At 46.3% G+C, this 22,870-nt stretch overlaps 1 protein-coding gene across 3 annotated transcripts; it reads right to left on the minus strand.

Moving 5' to 3' along the window:
• Nucleotides 1–206: 206 nt before the first annotated feature.
• LOC120106644 (C2H2 and C2HC zinc fingers superfamily protein) lies at nt 207–22,587 on the minus strand. Of its 3 annotated transcripts, none has more exons than XM_039119643.3 (5): nt 22,415–22,587; nt 2,064–2,264; nt 1,668–1,779; nt 972–1,067; nt 207–820 (listed from the first exon to the last, which is right to left on the minus strand). In XM_039119643.3, exons 1-5 carry the CDS (start codon nt 22,421–22,423, stop codon nt 447–449), a joined length of 792 nt encoding a protein of 263 aa, XP_038975571.3. In that variant the 5' UTR covers nt 22,424–22,587; the 3' UTR covers nt 207–446. The 3 variants fall into 3 exon arrangements, with proteins under 3 accessions (XP_038975571.3, XP_038975570.3, XP_088557459.2); XM_039119642.3 differs by having other exon boundaries at nt 972–1,082; XM_088701333.2 differs by having other exon boundaries at nt 572–820; nt 972–1,099.
• Nucleotides 22,588–22,870: the final 283 nt, after the last annotated feature.

The following is a 22,870-nucleotide window of genomic DNA, read 5'->3' on the forward strand; positions in this document are numbered from 1 at the left end:
ACAAAAACAAAAAACAAAAATGGATGCCAAAATATGCTGTACAGGCACAAATTGGCTGCACCATGGCATAGGAATCGATATCCCTTGTTGCTATGGTGTGATATGGTGTGGATGGCCAACTATACTCCCCCAGTACCTAAAAACATTTGAATTCTTCAGGTAAATCTGAATATTTTGTCAAAAGAGGACAAAAAAAGCATTGCAAGTTACCATGCAAACATTTTCACAACATATATCGTCATTCAGAATAAATGTATTCTCCTTAAGAAACATAGACAAAACACATTTAAGAGAAATATAAATGCAATGCAAGTTTTAACATAACTGGAAAAGTCATCATACACTTCTGATCAGCTTCATCAAGGAGAATAGGTCAATATTATTTTGAGGGCATACTTTCGATTCACTCTAATAAGTATTAACAGGTATTTTCCCGCACCAGCAAATCAGTATGACCTATAAAGGCCCAATAACGGTGCCTCCCTTTTCTCCACTCTCTGTCTTGCAGCCTCCCTTGCTTTAAGAGCAGCTTCTTCCTCTTTGGTCATCGCCTTTGTCTTCTCATCCCCTCTTTTTCTCTTATTAATAGCAAGTGACGATGGAGCACCTTTAACGGTTCGCATAGGATTTAGAGATGTTGAAATGACCGGTCCTGGAGCTGGGCCACCTTTATATTTGGAAGCAGCACCATCTTCAGCAACAGGTTTAGTCTGTGATGTCTTTGAAGTAAGTTTGTCACTTTTAGATTCATATAAATGGCCCATATCAGGTCTTGAAACTTGAGAAGATTTAAATGCCTCTTCCTGTGTAACCCACTTCCCTTTTTCCGCAACATCATTGCAACAAAAATTATCGTTAGAGTTAAGAGAAAAAAACAGTATTTAGGTCAAGGATTAAAATGATAATGAAAAAAAATGAACCTTCAAATATTTAAAGAAAATTGAAAGCAAGCTCAGTTGTGATTTTAATACCCAAATTACTAGAATAATATAAACCCGAGTTTGGATCATGGTGAAACCCATTAGCTTCGTTGTAGTAATATCCTGAAGTAGCATCATACTCCCACTCTGCAACCAGAAAACCTGTTTTAAGTGTATTACTGCCAATAGCAAGCCAGCAGGACAAGTGTCACTTACGAGATTGGTTTTGCAAATATATCATCACTACTGATATCTACTTAATAACATGAAGGGAAGATAATAAGTTGTTTGTAACATCTACTAGCAGCAGCTTTAACTAGGAAGTAATATAACTAAAGCCTTGAAACTTATCTAATTGATATGGCTTTAATGGATGAAACTATAAATAATAAAAATTTATAGAGTCAACAGCCTCTAACTGAACTAAAGTCAACAATATAGAGTGGTGCCAATACACAGCAACATAACTCTGGGGAGGAGAACAGCCGACCATGAAATAAAAAGACAGTTGGGAGGTAGGAAAACCTACCATGTAATGATTTAAGCTCGTGAAGGAGAAACCCCTAAGATACCCTACAATAATGGTGGGCGTTAAGAGAAGAAGGCAAGCTTTTTTTCCCATTACGTGCTGTGCAAGTGGTAGTGATCTGTGTTTTAAAACAATAAACTCCCCCCAATATGTCATGGTAAATTACTAGGGCTTTAACTTATTATTAGAAATAGACAAAAAACAAATGGTTACATTACCATCTCTAGTTGCTGCTGAACATGCAGCATCATTGGACTCTAATGCATGGTTAGCAGATTTCGCAGCTTCCTTGAAAGTTGCTAAATCCTTCTGATAACTGCGTTTAGCTTTCTGCAGAAAATTTTCAGACAAGAAAAGAAAATAGCAATAGCATTTCAAACAATTGCTCTATTCTGAATGTTCTACATAAAAATAATTGCAGTAGTTAATGATGGATCTTTAAGCAAAAATTTGCACTTGGAACATTATTATAACTTTCTTTTTGTTCCGCAACAAGCAAGCTACTTTACATAACTAAACACGCAATATTTTCTCTGACCAATCAAAAGCATGCAATCTAATGCAATCTAAGAAGAACTCAAAAAGCTCTCTCTTATGGATCACCCAAAGCTTACAGCTTCTATTTGCTCAAGGGCTCGGGCAGCTTCTTTCTGTTCCTTCTCTTTGGCAGCACTTTCCTTTCTCATAGAAGCCAGCCTCTTAGCGACATTGTCCTTATGACGTTGACCAAGTTCATGGGTTCTGATGGTCAAGGGATTGTTGGATATATAGATCTTGCAGAAGTCGCACCATTTATTTCCCTGACTCACCCAATACTGTAATATGCATACAAAAGGAACAGTTAATAGGGAAGAACTCCCTCTCTAAAGCTGACTCAGACAGAAGCATAAAAATATAAAGTTGAAGACATTACATGGAATTTAGTAGTTAGCTCAAGCTACGAAATAGAAGTCAAAAATAATTGACAGGAAATACTAGCCAGAAAACTGATCACATATGATGATGAAGAAGCAAGAATCAAATAAGTAAAATTACATTATTAGTAGATTAAGAGCCTAAAACCATCCGAGGAAAAGGTTAAACAAGAAGCAAAGACAGGCAATGAAAAGCATCAGTGAAGAACATCAAGGATGAACTCACCATAAATGTCCTAGCAAAATTAAAATCACAAGCTAACAACAGAAATAAAAGTGAAGTCACAAAAGAAATCTGTAAAGGGAGCGAAAAATACTTTGTGTTGCTCAATGAATGGGAGCAAAAGGAGCAACGATGAAGTTATGAAACAGGTCCGACACCATAAATTAGCAATCACTACTTCCAAGGACTAAAGAACCATGATTGAACCAGGATATAGATGGACAAGAAAGACCATCACAAAACTACAAATGAGGAACCTAATCTAGCAGACTATTAAGGCTTTTTAATAACAACCATAGCATAAAACTAAAGCAACGTATACCTATTAACAATAATAAATGGTTCCAAAGTATTACTTTAAATGTAAGCATGCCTCTATCATATATGATGATGTGTCAATTGATATGTAGATTATTAAGGGAAAAAAATGACAAGATGAAGTTTGTTATCATCAAGGATGATAGAGAAACAAATGGCAGAAATACTTGACAAGATTACGAACCCAAGCAGTACCAGTGTAAGTATGAACTAGAATAAAATGAATGATAAAGATGGGAGATAAAAACTAATGAAGATGCAAAGTTTACAAACTGGACAACTCATGAGCAGGTAATTGATGAAAATATATTGTGGACATTTAAAAACAATGTTCAGCTAAAAGATAGTTAACTAAAAAGGACCAGCATAGAATGAAACCTCACTTAGAGTCTGATCAAGGTAACAGGGATAAACAAAAGAAATAGACAAACATGGAATCTATGGTGATAGGAAGTACCTCCATAGAAAGAAATCTTCACGGCAAAAATTAGAAAGAGCACATCAAATAAAAATGCTGTTAGGGACGAGCGAGGATCATATCAACAAGACAAATGCAAAACAATAACAATGCATAAAAAACACCAATTAAGGAGAGTACAACAATGGTTCTAGATAAACTTAAGACATAGGACGGTGCTTTGGATGTGCTAAACAAAACATAAAGGACCTGTTTAAGCCCATGGAACTACAGTAGGTGCAACAGGAACAACAGGAATAGTGTAAAGGCCAAAAGTTGCGTGTAGACTTCAAATAGAACACCAAAAAGATGACTGTTCACATCCACCTCCTACGGAAACTAATCACAAGTAGCACCAGTACTGCTGCATGAATAGTAGTTGTTGCTGAAAATTGGACCCGGGGGCTGCCGCGAACCTAGAGGGGAGGAGCTCCGCTGCCGGGGTGGCGGTAGGTCGACGGGCGGCGTCCTCCTGGAGAGTCCTGCAAGAAAGCCGGTGGCCGGGCTTTCCGGCGCCGGCCCTCCGAAGCTTAAGTCAGAGGGGGCTAATCTGGGGAGGGGTAAAGGAGGAGAATGTTTTTGTGTTTTTTTTCTCCCTCCGTCCCTCCCCCAGGTTCCCTTTTTATAGAGGGATATTATGTTACCTGGGAGGTGACGGAAATTTGTCTCCTTTTGTAATAATTGGGCACGATCATGCTCATTAATGGCGTTGTGGAGAATAAGGCCGGATCAGACTGGAGTCAGGGAGCTGTCATGGTTGATCGGACCCGTTGGAGGTGGTTGAACCGCCGGCCGTGGCAGGCCTGGGGTTCGTAGATGGTAAGTGCATTAATTGCTGAGTGAACCGGTGGTCAGGGTGAACCACACGCTTTGACGGTTCAGTGATTCGGAGATCGTTTTGAGCTGTGTTCATTTAATGACTGAGTGCATCGGAGGCCTGAGGGGGTCTTATGCATTAATGATAGGTCGTGCCGAGTTCCTGTGGAGATCTCGTGCCTTGATGACTTAGGGATGGTGGCAGATTGTAGTGGAGTCATGTACTTAGTCATCAGATCTTTTGGAGGATTAGGCGGGATTGGGTATTCGGCTAAGGCATGGGCCTGGCAAAGGTGCCGAGCCGAGCAGGTCGCCTAGCGGAGTGTCCTGTGGCGGGGTTGCTTCTGGTCGGCGCTTTCTAATCGAGCGCTTCTCTGGTCGGCGTTTTCTAGTCGAGTGCCTCTAAAATGACTCGATTTGGGTTTTCCCCCCAACACTACCCCCGACTTCCGAGTTCCAGCTGGCTACCAGCTTGAGCGCGGGAAGTAGCTTTAGTTGGGTCATTATGGATTCCGAAATTTCCAAATTATTGCGCGTTTCAAATTATTGGGTGCTTCGAGACGCCTTAATAGGCGGCGTCTCTTCTTTCCCGAAAATGTCTCATTATTGGGACGCTCTCTCCGAAGTGTCCTCGCGTCGTGGGCTCATGATGGGACCGTATGATTTGATGGGGCTCTTCTGTGTTCGAAGCGTCAGCCCGAAATAAATGTGGCGTTCCGTCTTTTGGGTCGACACGTGTTGTGATCCGGACGGAGAGCAGCGTTTTTTCTCGCTGATCTGGGCCGTTGGAAGGATTTATATAAATCCTCACCTGGCTTCCTCCTATTTTCTTACTGTCTTCTTCCTTCAGCTTTTCTCAGTCCGAAGTTTCTTATCCCCGGCGTCTCGCAGGTCCCTTTCCCCCTTCTTTTTCTTTTTCTTCCAGAACCCCTTTTTTCTTTTTGATGGGTTCCGGTCCGAATAAAGTCGAGTCCACCATGAGTGCACTGGAGGTGGAAATGACCGAGGAATGGTTTTTTCCTCTACAAGGGTTCCGGTTGGAGCCCGCCAGGCGGGGGGATCGGGTAACCGACCCTCCGGTAGGCCGGATTGGGGTGTATTTGGAATCACTCTGGGCTGGCCTGCGGTTTCCTCTTCACGGCTTCGTGAATAAGTTACTGTCGGTATACCAATTGGTTCCGGCGCAACTTGCTCCGAACGCCTGGAGGACAGTGGTCGGTTTCCTGTCGCTGTGTTTACTGCACGGGATTCCGACCTCTGTTAACGTCTTCCGGCGACTTTTTGTGCTGAAGTCGAATCCAGGAGACGGAGAGTGGCTCTACATCGCCCTTCGGGCGGGTCGGCCACTTTTTCAGGGTGCTCCTTCGTCCATTCATGACTGGAAGAAGAAGTTCTTCTTCCTAGGTTCCGAACAGACATGGGGATTTGACCCTAGGTGGGGGCCGACCCAGCTCAGGTCCGTCAACAAAGCCCCCAAGCTTTCTCCACGTGAGCAGGGGATCACCGACACTATCCGCAGCCTCGGGGACGGGATCTTACTGAGCGGCCTCATAAGTGAGGACGCCCTAGTGAACGTTGGCCTGAGCTCGGCGCGTCCCCATGGTAAGAGTAACAGTAGGGTGTCTTCTTCATTTTGTTATAGTTCCAAGTTTTAACCCTGCTCGTCCGTGCAGATATCGCAAAGATGGTGACCAAGAGCGAGGTCCTATACGCCCGGTTTCAAAAGAGGGCGGCCGAGCTCTCGGGAGAACCAACCGAGCCGAGGAAGAAGGCGAAGACCTCGGCGAAGACCTCGACGACCACAACAGTTGAGGTGCGCGCTCCTCGCCCCGTGCGCTCTGAAGCTGGTCGGGGAGAGGGCGTGGGCTCTGGCGGAGCTACGATGGCACTCCCATGCCCGGTGCCGATTTCGCAAATCCCTGGTCGGCAGGAAGCTCCAAATTCCGACCAGGGAGGGAGGACTTCGGCGGATTTGGCACTTGCACGCCCCGCCTCTACTTTGCGGCAGTCAGGTCGGCCGCCTATCCGACCCCAACTCCCCAGTCCCGAGCCGGGGAATAGTCAAGAAGCCACGGGGTCGGCTGCACCCAGGCCGGCTGAGGCCGGCCTTGCGGGTTCGTCGGGTCCCCGGGAGCGGGTGCCTTACGCTCCTGGATGGGCCGTTTTCGAGGGCGACTCGGCCCTCGATAACCCACAAGTGGCGCGCAAAGTTCTTCGGGTCACACTGCTCCCGGCCGACCAGGCCAAAATCCGGTCCCTGAACTACGGCACGTTCATGGACTCCGCCATTTGCTCTTCCATCCGAGTAAGTCGACCTTCATTTCCGTGTAAGTTGTGTTTCGGATTGAACCTATTTCTTACGTCTCCCTCTTGCAGCGCCTCCACGAAACCGAAACAATGATACACATAATTCAAGACTATCGGGACCGAGCCCGAAGGCATCAGAGGGGGCGTGAGGAGGCCGAAGCGAAGTTCCTCGCGTCCGAGGCCGAACAGAAAGTGCTTCAAGCGAAGTTAGAGGCGGCCGAGGACGAGGTTCGGGCTCTAGTCGCCGAACCTAAAGAGGAGAAGGGCGCGCACGCTTTGGCCAGATCTGAAGTGCGCGCCGCTGAGGCTCGTCGGTCGGAGGCCGAGTCGTCGCTCGCTATACGCGAGCAGGAGGTGGGGGAGGCTCACCTAAAGGTCCAAGAGCTCGAAGTCCGTCTGCTCGACGCGCAATCTCTGCTCGTCGACCGCGAACGGGAAATAAAAAATTTGGAGCGAAAGGCCACCTACCACGAGGCTCGGGAGAAGGAGGCTCGGGAGCAGGCCCAAGACGCTGTCAAACTCTTCCGTGACTCGGAAGAGTTTCGCGACTTAATGGAAGAGGAGGGCGTCAACGGGCTCATCCAGGGTTTCAAGGACTTCCGCAACCAGCTGCGGCGACTTCTTCCAGACTTTGACCTTAGCCTGCTTCAACCAGGAGCAGGGGTCGAAGATTCAGGGGTGGAGGCAGAAACTCCGCCCGGCGGGGCCGACCAGGAAGGTCCAGCCGAAGTAGGCGAGAGTGCTCTTGAGGTCGCCGAGGCGGCTCCCGAAGCTGCTGGGGCCACCGGAGAAGAGGCCTCGACCGCAGAGGAGCCAACTGCTCCTGAAGTCGCCGAGCCCGAGCCCTAGTGTGGTTTTTTCTTCTTTTTTTGTGTAGGCCGGAGTGGCCTCTACTTGTTAAGGTCGAGTCCGAGCTTTGTACTTAGCCTACGGGCCTTTTTTGAAATGAATATACGTATTCGTTATAACTTGCGACTTGTGCTTTGGTTTGATTTTCGGTTAACTTATTTCTTTCGTTTGGATCCGCTTTTAGGCTCCTAGGAATTAGGCTCTACGGCTCCAACCTCGTCCGCCACATAGCTAGTGCTCGGCACAGCTGAACTTGGGTCCTAAGACCAGTAATATAGCGATGCTTATGTCTAGGACGTGCTTGGGCTCGGGAGGGGGTCTTTTCGAGCTCGGCTCAGAATTCGACCGAGCCCTAGGACTGGGTCACTAGACTTGAAATTCTTTAGTGAACTTTGAGCCCGGACCTCGAGTTGCTGAGGCGGGTGGTCGAATTAATTAACCAAGAATGAAAATAAATGAAATAATGTAAATATTAATTAAACGGGTACCTGGTACCGTGAGCGCTCTTATGCCGAGGCTAAAAACTTCGCCTGGCGGCTGAAGACGCTCTTCGGCTCGGGGTCCGTTCTTTGGGGATGCCGATAAGAGGAATCCGGTTGTCAATCACGGACTTTTCGTTGATCACGAACAGGTTGGGTCGAGCTCTGTGATCGATGGAGAACGAGCCGAGCTCGTTGGCCGATGGAGAACACATCCCGCTGTATCGGGGCATCCCGACCGCGGTCGGGGTAGGAGAACGAGCCGAGCTCGTTGGCCGATGGAGAACGAGCCGAGCTCGTTGGTCGGTGGAGAACACATCCCGTTGTATCGGGGCATCCCGACCGCGGTCGGGGTAGGAGAACGAGCCGAGCTCGTTGGCCGATGGAGAACGAGCCGAGCTCGTTGGTCGGTGGAGAACACATCCCGCTGTATCGGGGCATCCCGACCGCGGTCGGGGTAGAAGAACGAGCCGAGCTCGTTGGCCGATGGAGAACGAGCCGAGCTCGTTGGTCGGTGGAGAACACATCCCGCTGTATCGGGGCATCCCGACCGCGGTCGGGGTAGGAGAACGAGCCGAGCTCGTTGGTCGGTGGAGAACACATCCCGCTGTATCGGGGCATCCCGACCGCGGTCGGGATAGGAGAACGAGCCGAGCTCGTTGGCCGATGGAGAACGAGCCGAGCTCGTTGGTCGGTGGAGAACACATCCCGCTGTATCGGGGCATCCCGACCGCGGTCGGGGTAGGAGAACGAGCCGAGCTCGTTGGCCGATGGAGAACGAGCCGAGCTCGTTGGTCGGTGGAGAACACATCCCGCTGTATCGGGGCATCCCGACCGCGGTCGGGGTAGGAGAATGAGCCGAGCTCGTTGGCCGATGGAGAATGAGCCGAGCTCGTTGGTCGGTGGAGAACACATCCCGCTGTATCGGGGCATTCCGACCGCAGTCGGGGTAGGAGAACGAGCTGGGCACCATGAGACAACATAGGAGAATTGGTGAGTTCGAACAAGCGCATAAGCCGTTCATAAAATGAAATTTATGGTTAGATAGTGGGGGACCCCTCGGGGTTCTATTGGTAGTACACGCGGAGATTTTCAGAACTCCAGCTTCGTGGAATGGGAGTCCCATCTAGAAACTCTAGCTTGTAAGTTCCGGGCCGACGGATGCGCGTGATTCGGTAAGGTCCTTCCCAGTTTGGAGCCAGTTTCCCCTGCTCGGTTGGTCGGGAGGCCTCGGCTCTTCTGAGGACCAGGCCCCCTGCTTTGAAGGATTTGATTTTGACCCTGGCGTTGTAATACTGAGCTGTCTTTTGCTGGTACCTTGCCATGCGAACTCGGGCGGCCTCCCTTGTTTCCTCGATCAGGTCGAGGTTGTTCCTGAGCTGTGAGGAGTTGGAGCTGGCATCATGATGCTCTACCCTCGGAGATGGGAGTCCGATCTCCAACGGGATGACAGCTTCCGTTCCGTATGTTAGGTTGAAGGGAGTCTCGCCGGTGGGGACACGGAATGTAGTCTGGTAAGCCCACAGGACATTGTATAGGTCTTCGACCCATTGTCCTTTGAATTTGTCGAGCCTGGCTTTGAGCCCCTGCAAAATAGTACGATTTGTTACCTCGGTTTCTCCATTCGTCTGAGGGTGCGCGACCGAGGTGAAGCGGTGGTCGATGCCAAGCTCGGAGCAGAATCCTCTGAAATGGAGGTTGTCGAACTGGCGGCCGTTGTCGGATATGAGGATGCGGGGGAGCCCGAATCTGCAGATTATTGACTTCCAGACAAAATCCCGCATCTTCTGCTCGGTGATCCGGGCAAGTGGCTCGGCTTCCACCCATTTTGTAAAATAGTCGATGGAGACGACCAGGAATTTTCTTTGCCCGGTAGCCCGAGGAAATGGCCCTAGAATGTCAATTCCCCACTGGGCAAAAGGCCAAGGAGAGCTGATAGAGGTTAAGGGAGCCGAGGGTCGGCGTTGGACATTGGCGTTTCTCTGGCATCGGTCGCATCTTCGGACGAAATCCGTGGTATCCTTCTGGAGTGTCGGCCAATAGTATCCTTGGCGCAAAATTTTATAGGCCAATGCTCGTCCTCCCAGATGATTTCCGAAGATCCCTTCATGGACTTCGCGCATTGCATAATCAGCCTCTGTCGGGCGAAGGCATCTGAGGAGGGGAGAGGTGAAGGATCTCCGATAAAGTTTTCTCTCATACAATATGTACCGGGTGGCGGAGCGCTTTATTCGGCGAGCCTCTTGTTCATCATTGGGGAGGACTTCATCTTGCAGGTAGCTGACGAGCTCGTCCATCCAGCTTGGCTCGAACTCAACACAGAGAGCCTGCTCGGGCTCCTCCGTGCTGGATTTTTGGAGATACTCCAATGCCGTTGTTTTAGGGAGCTCGCTCATGCGAGAAGACGCCAGCTTTGACAGCTGGTCGGCCCTGAGATTCTCCGACCTGGCGACATGTTGAATGCAGAAAGAACCCAAGGACGAGGCGAGATCTCGTACCTTCTGAAGATACCTTTGCATTGTGGGGTCTCTGGCTTCGAAGTCACCCAGGATTTGGTTGACGACGAGCTGAGAATCACTGAAGGCCTCCAGGTCCTTCACTCCTAGCTCTTTGGCTAGCTTGAGCCCGGCGACGAGTGCTTCGTACTCCGCCATGTTGTTGGAAGCAGGAAACTCGAGGCGTAGGGCCTGCTCAGCGACCACCCCCTCCGGGCCGGTGAGGATGAGACCTGCTCCGCTACCTCCCGAGTTTGAGGAGCCGTCGACATGTAATGTCCATGCCAAACTCGGGTTCTGCTCCGTTGGCGTAAACTTGGGTTCGGGCTCGACCTCGCCCGGTATAGTGCACTCGACTATGAAGTCGGCGAGTGCTTGCGCTTTGATCGCCGGTCTGGGTCGGTACTCGAGGTCAAATTCCCCGAGCTCGATGGCCCATTTAGTTATCCGGCCCGTGCGGTCCGATCTTTGCAGGATCTGCTTTACTGGCTGGTCGGTCAGCACGGCCATTGTGTGGGCTTGGAAATAAGGCCGGAGTCTTCGTGCTGAGACGACCAAGGCATAGACAGTCTTCTCCAGCATAGAGTATCGGGTCTCTGCATCCCTCAAGACCCGGCTAGTGTAATACACTGGTTTTTGGAGCTTGCCCTCCTCTCGGACCAGGACCGAGCTCAATGCTACAGGGGAAACAGCTAGATACAGGTAGAGGAGTTTACCCTGTTGAGGCTTTGTGAGCAGGGAAGGGGAGGCCAGAAGGTGCTTGAGTTCTTCAAAAGACTGCTGGCACTCGTCCGACCACAGAAAATTTTTCGGCTTCTTTAGAGCTGCAAAGAATGGAAGGCAGCGCTCGGCCGAGCGGGAGATGAATCTCCCGAGGGCTGCAACTCGGCCTGTAAGCCGTTGTACCTCCTTGACTGTCTTCGGGGGCGTCATTTTCTGGAGTGCTCGGATCTTTTCAGGGTTGGCCTCGATTCCTCGTTGTGTAATGATGAAGCCGAGGAATTTGCCGGAGATAACTCCGAATGCACATTTGGCTGGGTTGAGCTTCATTTGGTACCTTCGGAGTGTGGAAAATGCTTCATCAAGGTCGGCCACATGGTCCTGCGCCACCTTGCTCTTCACCAGCATGTCATCAACATAGACCTCCATATTTCTACCTATTTGGTCTTTAAAGATCCGGCTAACCAGTCTTTGATAAGTTGCCCCGGCGTTCTTTAAGCCGAATGGCATTACTTTGTAGCAGTAAGTACCCCCGTCGGTGATGAAGGCCGTTTTTTCCTCATCTTCTGGCGCCATGCGGATCTGGTTGTATCCGGAAAAGGCATCCATGAACGCCAACAGCTCGTGCCCCGAGGTGGAGTCCACGAGCTGGTCGATGCTGGGGAGTGGAAAGCTGTCCTTTGGGCAGGCTTTATTCAAGTCGGTGTAGTCCACGCACATGCGCCATTTTCCGCTGGCTTTTTTGACGAGGACTACGTTGGCAAGCCACTCCGGGTAGGATATCTCCCGGATGAAGCCAGCCTCAAGGAGTTTGTCGACCTCCTTGGCTGCTGCTCGTTGTCGTTCAGGGGCGGCGCCTCGCTTCTTTTGTCGCACGGGCTTGCAGGTTGGCTTTACTTGGAGTCGGTGGACCATGATCTCTGGATCTATCCCCGGCATATCCGCGGGCGACCACGCGAAGACGTCCATGTTGTCTCGCAAGAAGTTGACGAGGCGATCCCTTTCGCACTCATTGAGGCCAGAGCCGACCTGCACGGTTAGCTCGGAAAAATTTTCACATAAAGAAATTTGGATTAATAGCTCACCGGGCTCCACCCGCTCCTTCTGAGGGCTAACTCGTGCCTCCCGGGTTTTAGCTGAAGGCTGGTCGGTTGCTGGGGTAGGCACCTCGGCTGGTCGCTTCGTCTCATGAGTCGCCATGTAGCATCGTCTGGCTACCATCTGGTCCCCACGAGCTTCGCCAACTCCGTGGCTGGTGGAAAATCGCACGAGCAGGTGGTGAGTTGAGACCACTGCTCGGAGGGCGTTGAGACCTGGTCTTCCGAGGATGGCATTGTAGGCCGAAGGCAGGCGTATCACAAGGAGGCTCATCCTCACGGTACTTTCACGGCGGGCGAGCCCGACCGTGACCAGGAGGTCGACCTCGCCTTCTACTGGGACTGAATCCCCAGTAAATCCGACCAGCGGAGCATTCATCCTCCGCAGTTGTTCTTTTGTCATCCCCATTTTACAGTAGGCATGAAAATACAAAACATTCGCCGAGCTTCCATTATCGATCAAGATACGTTTTACATCAAATCTATTTATAATCATGGAGATGACAACGGCATCGTCATGGGGGGTTTCGACTCCCTTCAGATCATCATCCGAGAAGGAGATAGCTTCAGAGGCGCGTAGGCGCTTCGAGGAGGTCCCTTCCCCAAAGCTTCTCCAACAGAGGCCCCGCCTCGGATGGTATTGATGATGCCGGCGATGGGCCTGTTGGCATTTGAACTTTCAGGATGTGCGCCTTCCTCGGCTCTCTTCTTTTCTTCACGCCGGCCTCGCACAAATCGATCGAGCATCCCTCGGCGAATGAGTGCCTCGATCTCGTTCCGGAGCTGATAGCAGTCCTCAGTATCATGGCCGTGATCCCGATGGAAACGACAATACTTCCGAAAATCACGCCGAGCTCCGGGATCTCGTCTCGGAGGTGGGAGCCGGATACAATCCTGCCCCTCAATCTCCATGAGGATTTCGGCCCGAGGAGCAGTGAGGGGAGTGTAGCTTTCATACCTCCCTTCAGGTACACGAGCCCGTGGTGGGAACCTCGGGCGGAGTGGTGACCTCTGCTGAGGCGGTCCCCGTAGTCGGGGTGGACTCTTCAGGTGGGGCGGATTTTTAGTTCGGTGCGGGGACGGGCTTCTGGGCTGGCCGCGCTCCTCGCGGCCTCTTTTGTTTCTTGGGGTTCTGCTCGACCCCGCTCCGCCTAACGGCCAGGGCTTCCTCAGCCTTGGCGTACTTCCGCGCCCGAACAAGCATTTCGGTGAGGTCCGCAGGAAAGTTCTTCTCGATAGAGAAGAGGAACCTGTAAGACCGGGCTCCAGTCTTTAGTGCTGACATGGCGATTGACTGGTCGAGCTCCCGGACTTCCCATGTTGCGGCAGTAAACCGATCCAAGTACTCCCTGAGGGATTCTCCCTCCTTTTGTTTGATATCAAGGAGGGAGTCTGATGTCCGCCGCTGGGGCTGGCTAGCGGCAAAATTGCCGGCGAACTGCCTGCCGAGCTGCTCAAAAGAGGAGACAGTACTCGGCTTTAGCCCGGTAAACCAAAGTCGGGCCGGTCCTCGGAGTGTCGCTGGGAAAGCTTTGCACATCATGGCCTCCGAGGCTCCTTGTAGGGCCATTAAGACCCGATAACTTTCTAGGTGGTCTAGGGGGTCGGCCCTGCCGTTGTAAGGCTCCACCTGGGGCATCTTGAACCGCGACGGGACCGGCTCATCTTCGATCTCCGGAGAGAAGGGGGACTTCATAGTGAACTCGAAGTCACTGTTACGTCCCGATTTCCTTCCGTGGAGTGCCTGGATCTGGCGCTCCAGCTCCTCGACCTTCTTGTCGAGTTCGTCATTCTGAGGGATCGCTGCAGCGGTCCGTTCTGGTGCGAGTTGCCCTGGAACTGACTCGGCCTCTGAGGGTTGTGGCCAGTCACCAGAGCCTCTAACTGGGTGTTCTCTCCAGAAGGAGGCCCGGACTTGAGAGTCCTGACCTCGAAGGGGAAGTCCACTTGTTGGAGGCTCCGGTTGAACCGGGGCCGGAGGGAGCGGTACCGTCGGGACGCCCCTGGGTTGCAAGCTTTGGACGGCAGTAGCCAAGGCCTGCACCTGTTGCACCAGGGCATCAAACTGCTCCGGCCGAACTTGAGGAGTTGACTCGGCCGGAGGTGGCGAGTTCTGGACAGAGTGTCCAGGACTAGGTGGAGGACGTCGAGAGGCATTAGAGGCCCCTTTACTTCTTAGTTTCATGGCAGCAACTCGGGCCCTTCCTCTAGCGCCAACTGTTGCTGGAAATTGGACCCGGGGGCTGCCGCGAACCGAGAGGGGAGGAGCTCCGCTGCCGGGGTGGCGGTAGGTCGACGGGCGGCGTCCTCCTGGAGAGTTCTGCAAGAAAGCCGGTGGCCGGGCTTTCCGGCGCCGGCCCTCCGAAGCTCAAGTCAGAGGAGGCTAATCTGGGAGGGGGTAAAGGAGGAGAATGTTTTTGTGTTTTTTTTCTCCCTCCGTCCCTCCCCCAGGTTTCCTTTTTATAGAGGGATATTATGTTACCTAGGAGGTGACGGAAATTTGTCTCCTTTTGTAATAATTGGGCACGATCATGCTCATTAATGGCGTTGTGGAGAATAAGGCCGGATCAGACTGGAGTCAGGGAGCTGTCATGGTTGATCGGACCCGTTGGAGGTGGTTGAACCGCCGGCCGTGGCGGGCCTGGGGTTCGTAGATGGTAAGTGCATTAATTGCTGAGTGAACCGGTGGTCAGGGTGAACCACACGCTTTGACGGTTCCGTGATCCGGAGATCGTTTTGAGCTGTGTTCATTTAATGACTGAGTGCATCGGAGGCCTGAGGGGGTCTTATGCATTAATGATAGGTCGTGCCGAGTTCCTGTGGAGATCTCGTGCCTTGATGACTTAGGGATGGTGGCAGATTGTAGTGGAGTCATGTACTTAGTCATCAGATCTTTTGGAGGATTAGGCGGGATTGGGTATTCGGCTAAGGCATGGGCCTGGCAAAGGTGCCGAGCCGAGCAGGTCGCCTAGCGGAGTGTCCTGTGGCGGGGTTGCTTCTGATCGGCGCTTTCTAGTCGAGCGCTTCTCTGGTCGGCGCTTTCTAGTCGAGCGCCTCTAAAATGACTCGATTTGGGTTTTCCCCCCAACAGTAGTCATTGTCATTACGAGGGCAAAGAACTCATTGTAATCTAATGAACAATCCTGAGTAAAACCACATAAAGAAAGAGATTTATAGTCTCCTACTGGGACATTATAGCAAATCCTAACATTGACTTCTCTTGACCCATTTATGGCATATGAGTACCACTCATTCATTGAGGAACATGATCCAGTACGGGGTTGCTAAACAGCTTGGAGCTTGCTACCCATGTTTCCTTTCCCCTCTATAAATTATACCACTCATGATCATGCATGATGGAGCTAAAAAAGACACTAGGAAACAAAACAAATTGAACAAAAATCCACAGCAATTAGTGTTGCATGCCCGCAGTCATAGTCGTAACGATGTATATACTTAAGATGTGAAGGCTGCAGCAGAACATTGAAGGAAGCATCAGCAGATAAGGAACCTTCTAAACAGACATCAAGAGTTAGGAGAATATAAAAGATGTTTGGACAAGGATAGATTGAAGAAGAAACTCCGGAATACAATGATAAGCAGGCACTAAAAGGTCAAAGGAGAAAGGTTCAAGAAGATGCAAGAGCAATAGGAAGGGAAACGAAGGGGAAAGAATTTGATGAATGAAAACACTTACAGTTGAAAGGGGAATGTTGGATCATATGGGAAAAAAATCAGATATTCTTAAAGAAAGGCATCAAGGCATGTAGCACTGCCACTTTCCTTAAAGCTTTATTTGCCCCCAGTAATCTGGTGTGCAGAAGGGAACATGCAATAAGGCTCTAGGATGCAATGACACCTAGTGTTTGACTACATCGAGCACCAACGAAATCAAACCACTAAGCATTCACCGCTGATCGACAGAATTATCAAAATTGATCTCATTTTCAGGCTGTGTATACTTGGCTTAAATAGACTAATAACTAATACATGTCTTTTTGAATAGACATGTCAAGATACATACACCGTTTTGAATAGACACATCCCATCTCAAAAATACGTTTGACATATTAGATAGTTTTATTAATTGATATTTAGAAATACATTAGACACATCAGACAATTTTATTAATTGATATTAGTTTTATTATTTAAAGTTTAGAAATGCGCTAGACAAACCAGACAGTTTTATTAATTGATATTTTAAATTTAAAATTTTAAAATAATTTTAAATAAATCAATCTGGTTAATTACCTTTGTAAGAAACCGAATAAGCTAGCTCAGGGTAAGATGCTGAACTCTCAACCATTATTTTATATGAAATTGGATTTCCATTTTAATTTGAATCCAAGGTTTTGGATCAGCCCTCTACCCACACATGGCTTCAGTGATAGCTCAAGCATACAGCATCCTCATGGGTTTCCTCAGAAAGATCTAACTAGTGGAGTTAGCAGACAATTCAACGGTGAGCACTATGAATTATCTAAAAATGATTAGACTGGTGGACTTGGTAGGATATTTGATGATAAGTACTATAGGTTTTCTCAACATGATCTGACTGATGTACTTGGCAGGCTAGTAAGGAAGCCAAACAATCCATGCACTGCCAAATTCTAGAATTGTCAAATTATCAAGCCCTTTACAATCAGGTGATCAAAATTGGGAGTCAAGGAGTACCACTCCAATGAAAATAATGGACTCCAAGGTTTTAATATTGTTGCTCCACCCACACTAGTCTTTACTAATAGCTCTAGCCTATGGCTTCCTCCTGGGTTTCCTCAGCAAGATCTGACTGGTCGATTTAGCAAGCCATTCCATGATGAGTATTATGTGTGCTCTCAGGATGATCTTACTGGTGGACTTAGCAAGCAATTCCATGACTACTATGAGCTCTCTCAGCATGATCTGAATGGTTGACAGTGCAAGATGTTTGATCGATTTAGCAAGCCATGATGAGTATTGTGTGCTCTCAGGATGATCTTACTGGTGGACTTAGCAAGCAATTCCATGACTACTATGAGTTCTCTCAGCATGATCTGAATGGTTGACAGTGCAAGATGTTTGATGATGGGTACTATGAATCCTCTCAAAGTGATCAGATGAGAGAAAAATCAATAATTCTTAAGGAAAGGGTTCAAGATGTGTAGCATTGCCACTTTCCTTAAGGCTTTATTCATTCCACCAATTTGGTCTGTAAAAGGGAATATGTGATAAGTCTCTAGGATACAATGAAGCCAAACGTTTGATTACATTTTGCACCAACGAAATCAAACCACTGAGATTCACCAGTGATTGGTAGAAGTATCAAAGTTCATCTCATTTTTGGCTGTGGATACTTGGCTTCAATAGACTAATAAGTGTCTTTCTGAACACACACATCCAGAAACATACATGTCTTTCTGAATAGACACATCCTATCCCAGAAATAAATTAGACACATCAGAAAATTTTATTAACTAGTAATTTGTTATTAACTGAAATTTAGAAATGTGTTAGACAAACCAAACAGTTTTATTAACCAGTATTTAGTTTTATTAATTGACCTTTGGAAATATGTTAGTCACATATTTAGTTTTATTTACATCCTTAAAGTATGATGCCAACTACTCAACCACTGCAACCAAGGTTAGCCGAACTATGCTGAACCAGCCAGCTCGAGGCATATATTGAACCAGACCAGTTCAAGATTTCAATTCGGGATATAAACGCTTCGCCCCTCCCTCTCGAAGCTTCTCCTCTCAATTGGATTTCGAAACCCTAATCCCTGAAGCCACCATCCCAATCGAGTCAACAACACCACCATACAACGATGACGATGGCCCTGGCCAGGGAAGCCTTCATCCTCTCTCTCAATCTAATTGCTGGATCTGATGCTCTCGAAGCTCCCCGACAATGGCTCAAAGATCCTCATCCTCTCTCTCCCTCTCTCTTTCCCTCTCTCAGTTCCGTCACCGTATCCGGAGCTCTCAAAGCTCCTCGTTGACAGATCGAGTATCCTCGGTCTCTCTTCCCTCCTCTCTCCCTCTCTCTCCTTTGTCCTCTCCTCCTTCTCCCTCCCTCCCTCCCTCCCCCCATCTCCCTCCCCCTCCCTCCCTCCATTTTGGTAAGCCCCAGAACGGCAAGGTATAGACCTATACTATGCCAAACTAGTCACCAACAGGTACGAGCCCCGGTACTAGTTCGGCGAACTTTGACTACAATGGTTTTATTTTTGTTTTATATAGAATTGAACTTCCATTTTATTTTGATAAGATACGCATAGAAAGCTAAGAAAGTCCATCACGATGATTTATCTTTATGAGAGCCATAGTACAAGAAGCCCCCGAGAATAGAATGTGGTATTAAAAGGCATCTATCTAGACAAGTATACAAATAACAAATTTTTTACTGCTTAAAGTTTCATCCTAGAAAGGACATATGGCAAACCATAAGGAAGGCTTGGTATCTTTACCAAGAAAGTGAATAGAGCATGTATATCCAAATACGCTACTAGGTTAATAAAGGAAGAAAGGTTGCCTAACCTGAACATGCAAGGACTTAAAAACCATTAGTACTTACGATCCATGATGGTCGAATGTACAGCCTTTACCTAACCATACAGTGTACAAGTCATGTGTCCTGGTGGGTCCTGTATTGCAGTATGTACCATATCGGCCTGTGACCAGTAAGGCTTATACAGTGGTTTTAAAATCCTCACCGAAGAGTGTAGGGAGAAGTGTACTTTTATGGGAATGTGCAATTTCTAAGGTGCATAGGAGTCAAAATGAACTAGTCAGAGAACTAGGAAGAAAACAGCAGAAAGAAGGATTTGAGGACTTTTTAGGTCTTCTTGAACATGTAATGATGTTTTGAGAAAGGGTGCCAAAAAATAAAATTATGTCATGAAAACTATACAAGACAAATTTACAAGCATCGTATCAAATGAAGGTCCTGACAAGTTTTAAACCAGCCATAAGAAATTAAATATAAGAAATATGAGACTCTTGATGCATAAAGTATACCTAGGTGAACAAAAGAAAAAAAAAAATAAGTGCAAGATTTGTACTATCCACACAAATAAGAAAAACATGGTGCCTCAAATATCAAACTGAATTCTAAACATAGTAACAAAAAGCATTATCACGTTGGATGTAGTGTACTAGAATAGGGCCTGCATTACTTAAGAAGGTGGACAAATTTACATCAGCGACAAGATCAAGAAAAGAAGTTAGAAAGAGAATGTGTAAAGGCAGCAAAATAGAGTGAGACTGTGTAAAGGTAGCAAAAATTACATCAGCAGCAAGATCAAGGAAAGAAGTTAGAAAGAGAATGTGTATAGGTAGCAAAATAGAGTGAGACTTTGACAGAGCTTTCAAGCATGTGGCTGATCTTGCATTAAACAAGAAGAGGACTATTTAAAGGAAATGAGGTATTCAAAATCAATCATTTGGCTTACAAAACTGCACTAATATATTATACAAAACAAGTAAACTGAAGTGTCAATCTACAGTTGTTCAGCAGGATTGATGAAGGCTTAATCAAGGGTTTTGGATCCAGAATAAAATAACTAAAAACTAGATCATGAGAGTTAAACTTCAATCAATTGCCACCACTCTGGTTAGAAAACTTCTGAACACTCGTTTTCCATAAGTGCTTATCCAACCTCATAACACCACAAAATTCTTAAAGAGGTGTTAAAGTATTGTCAGAAGAGCATTTAAGGTGAAGTAGGCAACTCTACTCTCCTTCAAAACATACTAAAATTCATGTTCAACAACTAAAATAGGTTTTCTCGAGTTATATAAGCATGATTTTCAACAAGCAAAAAACTCAGTCTGCTAGCAAGTTGACTCAAACGTGGTAAAGTATTGAGTTGACAAGTCTTGTTAGACCCAATATTAATAAAAAAAATCTTTTAAAGGTGGTTAGAGTGAATGATTTGTGGAGTTATCATAAATGAATTTGTTGCTCATGAGGCAATTTGTTACCAGCCACACAATTACTAAAACAGCATTTATTTTCGAAACCTCTTAGCCAATGATCAAATTTAAGAAGAGAACTTCGATCAAAGAAACAAAGATAGAAGATGTGGTTTCCATTGGGAGTGTTGGAGAGTCAATGGAAACCACTATCTTGGCCTGTCTAAATATGATCAAAAGGAATTTGTTTAGCATTTCATCTACAAATTTAAAGACAAAATTCCTTCTCATTAAAGGAATGGAAGTGGCAGAATTGGAACAAGATCCACAAGTCATAGTAGTGGAAACACAAGAAAACTGTGTGACCATGAAATTATCAATAAGGAATCTAGTAATCTAGAAGAATGCAAAATTATACTTCAAAAAAAGAAAAAACTATCACATCTGGTACAATTGTTGCATCTTATCAGTACCTTCTTTTATCCCTTGAAGGCAACATAAAATTTGTGGAAAAGGAAGATTTCTTTTAATATTCATTTGAGTCATTTGCTTGACCTATAGGCTAACAGCCCACCTCAGAGAGACTTGTTAGTATAGTCTAACTTTCGTTGAATCTGGGAAAGGCCAAAAAATGGATGAGGAAATATTGATGATTAACAAAGATATGGACCCTATATATAATCCATCAAAGTAGACTCTCCTAATGTGAAACTCAAGATAAACATGAAGGGGTGACTAACCAAAAGATCTGGTTACAAGTAACAATTGCTCATGAGGTAGCATCACACTACATCATGGTGTGTTTGGTTGTTTGGAGACCAAAACAATATGTTGGAGAGCAAGAGGAAAGCAAGATACCTAAGCGATGCAAACTCAAAAGGATTAGCTATCAAAAACATAGTCAAACACCTCCAGGAAACAGGTCAACAAAATCTACGACGGGAGGAAAAGGTGAAATGAGATGGACCTAACAGGACTCCAAAGTAAGTAGTTAAATCTCAATAAAGATACACCCAGGAACTAATAAATGTGATTTGAGAAGCAAACTATGGGATTCCGCAACAAAAAAAAAATCTCTAATCGAGACAAACAGCCTAAACAAGCACTTCTAACAGGTTCTTTTTATTCTTTTCTTTTCATTTCATTTTTTTTTGATAGAAGGGCATGTAACAATGAGCTAGACAACGAGGGAAGCCCTCCACCAAAAAACTCTAAACCACCAAACCCTAGTGAAGGTGGGGTTTTGATCTCTTGGTCCAACTACCAAGGACATTACCAGTCTGTTAAGTTGGCACCTTTTTGGTAATGCTTATTGAGTCCATATCATTATGCATAATTTGGACCAAATAAAAGTGTTTCAGCTTGAAATTAATATATTTTCTCCGCATTACTTAAAAAGGTTGAGAAAATCATGTTCATAATGATTTTAATGTCTAGATTTTTCTTTTGTATTATATTTTTTTATTTTTTTGATATGTCTAACTTTTAAATTGGTACTATTTTTGTACTTTTCCAACGTTGAGAACAAAAACATTTTCTCATAGGAACTAATTCTTTTATTCAAACTACTGGCTAGCATCTTTATCTCAGTAAAAATTGTTTCAAGTTTTTCTCTTCTGGCCAAATCTCCTTGTCTATATTGTTTTTTCTATAACATGCTCTGGCACATAAAATCTTTGGAAAGAAATTTTAGTGATGATGGGTTTTTCTCCTTTTTATCATAAAGTGTCATAGCTTAGGCACTTTATAGTGGTAAAATAAGTAATTTACACATAAACAACATATTTTATTTTTCATACCAGATATTAAAGGAATAATTAGGTATTCATCTCCGTAGCTAGAATGTGACAACTACAACCGAATCAAGAGTCTCTCAGAAGTGAAGATCATCCTGCCTTTGTTCTCGTCTAATATAGAGATTGACAATTCTTATACTTTTAATGGATTCTGAGATACATTAGAATTTCATTTGAACAGCTGAATACAGTTACGTTCTTCAAGGCAATGAATTAAAGATTGCAATGAGGACTATAAAGCTAATATATGTCTTCGGTAGGACAAATGTTTCAAAAAACCCAACACAGACAAAAGTTTTACTTCTTTTACATTCATACAAGAAGTTAATCCCACTAAACAAAAGAATTCGTCATTCCTATGGCCACTAATCATAGATTAACCATAAAAAAAAATTAATCTAATCGACCATTCTTAAAACGTTCAAATTCCAAGACTCCTGTGCGTCAATTCATGCAAAAAGGAAGTACGTTGAAGTCAAATCTTTTATAGAATGCCGTATAATTGAATCCAAATGGCAAAGAGGCACAAAAAGAAAACCCTAATTCAGAGCATAGCATGAATCGAAATGCAAAGATAGAGCGTGAGAGAGAGATCACCTCTGTCATCTTGGTAAGGATTGAGCTCTTCTTCTTTTGGCGAGAAAAAGAAGGACTTTTGAGGGGTCGTAATCCGGGATCGCGGGCCTCTTGGGTGTTTTGCTCGGGGGAATCTGACCCTAGCTGAAAGCTGGGTTTTAAAATTCCAAAATCACAAAAGTAAAATAATAATAATAATAGAGGAAACAGGGGGAACGAGAGGTCTAGAAGGCAGGAAAACCGGTTCCCATTCTGTTTGAACTTGGACCAGACCGGACCGGAAAGGACCGGTTTGATATCCCTTGTAATAAAAGGTTGGCTATCGTAACAATTACAACTTGCCATTATTTTCCTCAAAACATACCGTTCCAGACTTTGGATAATCTACTAAGATTTGGACTGAGTTCCTATTGGATTAATAGACTGAAAAGTCCATTTGAGTATGGCCGATAACAACCCATCATTCTCCGGTCCGAA

Source organism: Phoenix dactylifera, chromosome 7 (assembly GCF_051530095.1).
Source record: "Phoenix dactylifera cultivar Ajwa chromosome 7, Ajwa_hap1_PhDact_Kaust_v1.1, whole genome shotgun sequence".
Classification (NCBI taxonomy): domain Eukaryota; kingdom Viridiplantae; phylum Streptophyta; class Magnoliopsida; order Arecales; family Arecaceae; genus Phoenix; species Phoenix dactylifera.

Excerpts from the sequence above, each read along its gene's own strand:
- LOC120106644 (XM_039119642.3), bottom strand. Across the intron at positions 1,780-2,063 it reads CCCTTGAGCAAATAGAAGCT|AAAGCTAAACGCAGTTATCA; the intron begins GTAAGCTTTGGG and ends AATTTTCTGCAG. Across the intron at positions 821-971 it reads ATATTATTCTAGTAATTTGG|GGAAGTGGGTTACACAGGAA; the intron begins GTATTAAAATCA and ends TTGCGGAAAAAG.